This window comes from Protomyctophum parallelum (assembly GCF_964188405.1).
Source record: "Protomyctophum parallelum genome assembly, chromosome: 15".
NCBI classification, from domain to species: domain Eukaryota; kingdom Metazoa; phylum Chordata; class Actinopteri; order Myctophiformes; family Myctophidae; genus Protomyctophum; species Protomyctophum parallelum.
Window position 1 is genome coordinate 9083473 of NC_139710.1, and position 7235 is coordinate 9090707.

Consider the following 7235-nt stretch of genomic DNA (forward strand, 5'->3'; position numbering starts at 1 on the left):
CACTGCAGCAGATCATGCCCAGCTGGAGCTAACAGTGGTGTATAATGCCAGTGTGCTCTCCCTCACTCAGATGCAGTATCCAGAGGCAGAGCTTCTCCTCATACAGGGCCTGGAGAGAGGTACACAATGAGATTGTTTGTAAGCCCATAATATCAGGATTCGTGTTATCTCTGTTAAACCATGGCATGAATCACTCAAATGACCACAACCCTACTCTTTTACCCTCTCTCCTCTCATCAGCTCAAGGGATGGTTGGGGGTCAACCATTGGTTTTAGATCCACTTTTGTTTTGGCGAGCAGCTCTCAAATCCCTGGGAAAGTCTGTTTTGTATTCCTCCACAAAGCAGCTGTTCTGCCTGCAGTGGGCCATCTGGCTGTCCACCTGCAAACTAAAAGCCATCCAGGATTTCCAGGTGTGCCACTGAATCTTAGTATATAAAAAGAAAACCTTTTCATGTGTCTTTGTCTTTGCCATTGCAGCTTCGTTAAATGACTAGCTATTCATTGCTTCAGCATCATTTACATAGCAGGCTATATTAAATAGGAGATAATACTTTTGTCAGTTCTATAAATTATTAGGATATACACATTGAATTGGCTTTAGAGTACTGTATACTGGTATGACTACACATGTCAACTAATAGTATTGCGGCAGCCGGCAGCTTAGGAGGTAGAGTGGCTGCCTGGGAACCAGAAGTTTCACGGTTTTATTCCTGGCTCCTCCTGGCCATGTCTGTGTTGAAGTGTCCTTGATACTGATTTGAATGTCTAAATGTAACACACATTTAAAGAGATTTGGATAATAGTGCAATGGAAATACAGACCATTTAGTAGTAAAAATGTAATTTTGCCTTTGAGGAGGAGCTGTCATCTCTGTCTGAGGAACTGGTTACTGGAATGGAGACTGGAAAGAGCCGTGTGACATTGAGTGAGTTTCCTGAAACACCACTAGTTGTGTTGGAGCCCAGAGAACTAAGAGATCTACTGCAGATCTGCACCGCCATTGCTCAAGGTTTGTATCCATCAGGGAGGTTGTTACTGGTTAAGGTTGCACCAGACATAATCAGTTATGAACAGAGTACTGAAAAGAGAGTAAATGTCTTGTTATTTTTGTGTGACTTTTAAATTGATATTTAACTTTTAGTATTTTTTTGAGGGGCGCTAGCCCATCCTATGCCCAGCTTCCCGGTGTCTGTGTGAACACAAACATTGGCTCATCACCCCATAGCGCAAAGTACATATTGAGGATAATGTATGATGATAAGAGTGCGAGTGTGACTTTCTTATTTATTGTAACATGCACACCTTAAAGGACCACTTCACCACTTTCAACGCATCTTCATATAATTGGTCCTCACTAATGTTCATGATAAAATACCACATTTTTTCCCCTACCCAGTCTGTGTCTCATAGGAGGGCTGTGGGAAGTTCAGAAACCCGTCCACCAGTGACATCATCGATAGGGAATCCAAGCTAATAGAAACTGCAGGCTTTCTAGTCCTGAAAAGTTGCAATGCAAAAATGGAAGCCATCGTTCTTGCGATAATAAAAATCTTTTCTTTTTTCTTTCAATCATCTTACAGCCCTCCTATGAGACACTGGGCTGTATTTTGCGTGTCTTAAGAACCAGGTCTTATTACTTAATTTAAGACCTGGAGGCGTGAAACATATTGAATAGTCAATGCAAAGTTCGCTTTGGGCTAATCATTTCACAGTTAGTAACAGTGGGGAGAGCGGCTGAAAAAGTGTGCAAGATTGATTTGAAATGGAATTTGCTTTCCCCAGTGTTCAACAATGAGGGTTTGCTTTTAGATAATCGTTCTATTCGTTTTCCCAGATGGAGTTCCAAGGGGATTCATACTTTGGGTGATTTATTTGATGTCAATGGATATTTTTAACTTGCCTGGTAACTCTTTCCTTTTCTATTTACAACTGAGAACTGCCATGAGGACTTATGGAGTTCCATGGCAGACCCCCCTTGCAATGCACCCTTTGCATAGACTTATCTGTGATGTTAGATCAAGAGGTTTTGTTTCCATATTGTATGATTATTTATTAGAATCTAGTTATGGGACCTTGCTTGTCGATACTGTATGGAGGAATGACATACCAAATCTAGATCCAGATTGGAGCTGGGATACAGTGTGGTCTAATGTTGTGCTGTCTTCTAGGAATCCTGATCATCAACAAATTCATCTAAATTTTGTTCATCGGACGTACTTGACCCCCCGTAGATTGTGTGCTATGCAGATTTTAAATAATCACAACTGCACTTTCTGCACTCCGAACACCATAGGTACATTCTTTCATATGGTGTGGGAGTGTCCGAGTGTCCTCACATTTTGGAATTTGGTTGCTGCTAATCTTTCAATTATTCTACAAATTAACATTACACCCTCCCCATCTCTATTCTTATTAAACGATGTATCCCAATTGCCATTAAATAATACCCGTATTCGTGTCTTCTTTGCTGGCGTAACGGCCGCAAAGAAGATGGTTGCGTTGCACTGGAAACCACCTCATACATTGACGTTTCGCCAATGGGCTTTGACCTTTCTAGATATCATCTATATGGAATTGTCTACAGCAAGATTGCATGGAGCGAAAGAAGAAAACATTGATATTTGGTCTGATATTGCAGATATGGTTAAGAACATGATTTAGTCATCATTTATTTATTTTTCCCTATTGCACAGTGGTAGGAGTCCTGACAATTTGTGACATCTTTGGTCCCGGGGGGAGGGGTGGGTGGGATTGTTTGTTTGTTGTTTGTTTCCGTGTTCCTTTCTTTTGCTGTTATGTGTTATTTTTATGTGTTTTGTTTTCTTTATTTCATTCATGATGTTAACATGTTCTATTGTGATTTTTTGTCTAAAATAAAAAACATTTGATAAAAAAAAAAAGACCTGGAGGCGTGATCAATGCCATTTGGCTATTCTGAGTGGCCAAAGAGCATTGACCACGCCTCCAGGTCTTAAGTTGCGCTATATAAATGCACCATTTACCATTTATCCAATTCCATCTTAGCCAAATTCCAAATCTCGGCCACTCGCTCGTTCACACTCATTCCATTATGGTGGTGTTATGGTGAAATTGGTGACCTGTTTAAATATGTGACAATCGTGTAGACTATCACATAATGCCAGTGTCCGAATGTAAATCGTTGCAGTTTGTTTATTAGCAGAGTTCAACCTAGAAGTATTTAGTCAATGTATTTAAAGACTTCCATGTAAGTTGTGTGAAGTCCACAAGATGGTCACATATTTCGGCCAATTTCACCCCAAGGGCCGATTCATACTCCTATTTTAGAGCCGAATAAAAGTCGTTTCGGCTCTGTAGAGCCTACAATGTGAAGTCATTTGAGGTTCGGGGGGGTGGGTACCGTCCTAAAGTCGGTTGTTCGGTGCTACTGAAAATTTCTGACGAGCCGAAATCATTTCGGCACTACAGCGCCGAAACAGCGGTAAAATAGGAGTATGAATCGGCCCTAACACCACCATGCTGGAGTGAACGAGTGTGAGTTAACGAGTGGGTATTGGAATTTGACCCTTGTCTCACTTATGTCTCCTCTCACCTCCTCTAACCACGCCCTTGGATTCCTGTCTCTATCCTTAGCTATCCTTATCTGAAATAGCATAAAATGCACCAAGAAATATATTTTGTTTTTTGTTTTTTCATTTCAGGTGTAGAGTTGCTGAGCGAGGCTCGCAGCTCTGAAGCTTTGTCTATTCTCCAAAACATTTTCTCACTTCCTGCCCCTAGAACTCTCCTGGCAAACACACACCTCCTCTCAGGCCTCTGCCTTGCCCATATGGTACACAAACAAAGAAACAAAAAGACTTTTAGGATTATGTAAAGCCAATTCTAATGCTAATTTGTCCCTCCGGCTTGAAGCATTTATCAATATTGGGAATGTGTTTTGTTTATTATCAAACAGGGTTGCCTGCAGATGGCAGTGCAGTGTTACAGGAAGGCATTGGAGACAGATTCCAACTGTGTGTGTGCTCTGTACCAGAGCATGCTGATCTATAGACAACTGGGCAACACAAAGGCTGAGATACAAGCTCTGCAGCTGCTGCACTCGGTATGTAATACACAGACAGATAAAAAGTATTTTGTGTTCACATATCTATTTTGTCACATTAAACACTTTCAAGCCGGCATCCCTATTTTGAGCATGTCATTATAGGCAAAACAACTCTAAAATGTAAAAACTATTTAAAAAATAAATGAAGATTTCTTTGCTGTCCAGATGCTGATGTTGCCTCGTAGTACAGAGACTGGCCAAATGGGAAGCAATCTCCTGTACCCTTCCTTGCTACTCCGCAGCCAATCCCTGAGTCGTCTGCTCTTAGTACCCTCCTCTCTCAGCATACTTCACAGTCTGGCATTGAAGAGTGTTCTCCATGGAAGGTATGAAGACCAGTGTCTGTCTGCTACACTCCTGTATGGACAGCCTTGACTGTTCAGTATCTCAAAACGCATTTGGTTTGAGTGTAGCATGCTATTATTATTATTATTGCCATAATTTGTTAATTGGCTGTGTGTGCTGTTCACTTTACACAGGGTGTCGGAGGGTGTAGAACATTACCTGGACCTACTGGCCACCCTTCAGTCAGGTGACCAGCACACTGTAAGGATTCAAACAGACTGCACAACACATTTTAACATCTGTTTATTTCTAATATATGAAACCATGATATTCTGTCAGAGCATATTTTTTACACTCACATTTTTGAGTATTTTACTTGTGTGTACTATGTGTCAGGTCCATGCTGAGGGCCCTCCCCTCCCCAGGTTACCTGAGCTCTATCTGGAGGCTGGCGCTGCCTTGCTTTTAGCCCGGCGACCAGCTGACTGCATGGCACTGTGTGATGAGGTCATCAACACAACACTGGAGTTGCTGCCAGAGAAGCTGGTGTTAGAGGAGCCTGTAGGAGATTGTGATGTTGAGCTTGGTTCTACAGACAGGCTAGGCAGTAGCACAGACCAGGACAGACTGGGGATGCTGCTCTGGTCTGGGACTGCCCTTCTCCTGCAGGCTCACTGTCAGGCCTACCTGAAGGACTGGAAAAATGCTGTGACTCTGTACACAAGGTTAGAAGGATGCCATTTACTGTTGCAATGCCATTCACCATTGTCATACTGCACAAATATGTGAATATACATCTTTTTTTAGGTCTATCAATCTACTTGTGAAGGTGCAGGTTAAAAAGAAAGGTGAGTTTTTTTTGTTTTGTTTTTCTCAGCCTGTACTTTTCTTTTTATTTTAGAGAGAGGGAGTGTCTATTTACACACCCAATACACATTTATAGGGATTTGATAGGTATTTTTATATATAGCTCATAGTCTCAATGTCCAACCATAGGTTTTCAACCCCAGATTCCCTGTGTTGACATTGTTGGCAGTCAAGCGTCTCGCTTGAATACACTGCAGAGGCTGAAAGGGCTCTCACTAGCTGGAAGGGGTATCAGCTTCACCCAAAGGGACCAACTGAGAGAAGCACTCCGAGACCTCCAACTCGGCCTACAGGCGTCACCAGGCACAGCATCATTACATACAATCTGAGTCTATTTTTATATAACCCTTCTTTTATGTACGAGTCTGATGTGATCATCTTCTGTCCCCCAGAGTGTGTGAATGCAGGACAGTGGCTTGGTGAGGTACTATGGAGGCTGGGGAGGAAACGGGAGGCTGTATCCTGCTGGGAAAAGACATGGGGCTTTGCTACAGAGTCCTCTGTAGAGTAAGATGCCATTATTAGTATTCAATGTCTTAGCTACTCATTGGAAGATTGAAGGCTAAGTGCCACTTCATCATGACGGAAACTAGACACTATGTCTATTTGCTCACACACTATGACGTAAAATTCTCCATTCATTATCAATGAGAATTTAATGTTTGTGTAGGACAAAGTTTCTGGACAGACACCAAAAGCTGGATATAGAAGGGGCCCCTCACTAATCTAATTATAAAGCCATGTTATAGGCTCCAATTTTAGAATATCTAAATGTTTATGTTTTGTATTCCAGGAGTCTTCCTCTATACCTACAGGACCTCCACTCTGGCCCCACCCTGGACCCCACTGACCTCCGTCACAGACTAGAGAAACTCACTCACACATAGAGGGCCAGAATAATACACTTCAGATGAATCCAATGTGCAGAAGACATCCCAAACCTCTTAGGCTGAGTGCTGGATCAAAAGTTTGTCATTTAAGCAAAAATAAAGAAAATCTACACACCAAACAAGACCCATGTTTGCAGATTGATTTCAGTGTAAGTGTAACATCTCGTGCAAACATGGCTCATCTTCATAATTTTACTATTACCAAATGAACACACATTTTGATATTTTCAACAACACCATCAGGTTTGTTTTTATGTACCCCAGAGTGCAGACAAAGAACATTTATGGTAGATATCTTTTTTTTCTGCAATTCTTTGTTGTAGAAAAGGGTCGCCTCATTAGATCAGGAGTTCATAAACTTTCCTAAAGGTACAGTGATATTTTTTGGCTAAAACAAAAAGGTTTTTGTTAAGGTTAAATAAATCAATATATTCTTAGTTTCAGTATTAGTGTGGTTGCCTGAATGGGCAACCAGACTCTTGTAACTGTGACACTTTATTATTTCACTGGAGTAGTCTTTATTTTGACGCTTTATACCTCCCACACTGTACGCTGTACGCACTTGAGCCATATGTCAAATTGACCGGAAAAATCGGGAATCGTGTGCTTGTATTTTGTTAAGAGAAATGTTGTATAGTTTAATTGATATGAATTTATTAGTGAATTAAATTTCCCCATTGACATGAATGGGAAAAGGCAAAAATTCACATTCAAGTATTTGTTCCTCGGAGACTGTAATCACTATAGTTACAAAACTTTTAGGGATAATTCAACATTATCCCTAAAATTATTGAACCTTAAAATTTTATCGGTCGGCCTCATGGTGGCGCTATAACAGCCCACTTTACCTTTTGGCTTATAACTCTTGAACCATAGGTCGTAAAATAAAAAATATTTCCCTGGATTCCTTGGGTCATGACGCATCTCCCCATATAGGCCACGCCCATTTCCGCCATGATAGATTTTCCGCCATTTTGAATTTTGTCCAAAACACACTTTTTGCTTTTCCTCCTACAGATTTTGTCCAAATCTCACAGAAATCGGCACACGTGATCTCTGGACCCATCCAATTAAAACTGAACTGCAGAATTTTGAAAGTGCGTATC

The 7235-nt window shown here is 41.2% G+C and overlaps 1 protein-coding gene across 3 annotated transcripts in view; it reads left to right on the plus strand.

Annotated features, from left to right (window-relative positions):
• The window catches only part of fancg (FA complementation group G), a 7506-nt gene extending 970 nt beyond the window's left edge, over positions 1–6536 (plus strand). Inside the window, exons 3-14 of one of the 3 annotated variants that reach the window (XM_083783981.1) lie at positions 1–119; positions 241–413; positions 859–1012; positions 3684–3814; positions 3938–4084; positions 4253–4413; positions 4567–4633; positions 4769–5097; positions 5180–5220; positions 5369–5542; positions 5632–5746; positions 6033–6536. The exon at positions 1–119 is cut by the window's left edge and continues 7 nt beyond it. In XM_083783981.1, the coding sequence (XP_083640107.1) occupies positions 1–119; positions 241–413; positions 859–1012; positions 3684–3814; positions 3938–4084; positions 4253–4413; positions 4567–4633; positions 4769–5097; positions 5180–5220; positions 5369–5542; positions 5632–5746; positions 6033–6126 (1705 nt within the window). In that variant the 3' untranslated portion in view covers positions 6127–6536. The remainder of the gene's footprint in view (positions 120–240; positions 414–858; positions 1013–3683; positions 3815–3937; positions 4085–4252; positions 4414–4566; positions 4634–4768; positions 5098–5179; positions 5221–5368; positions 5543–5631; positions 5747–6032) is intronic. The other 2 variants (XM_083783982.1, XM_083783983.1) reach the window with 2 other exon arrangements.
• The last annotated feature ends 699 nt before the right edge of the window (positions 6537–7235 follow it).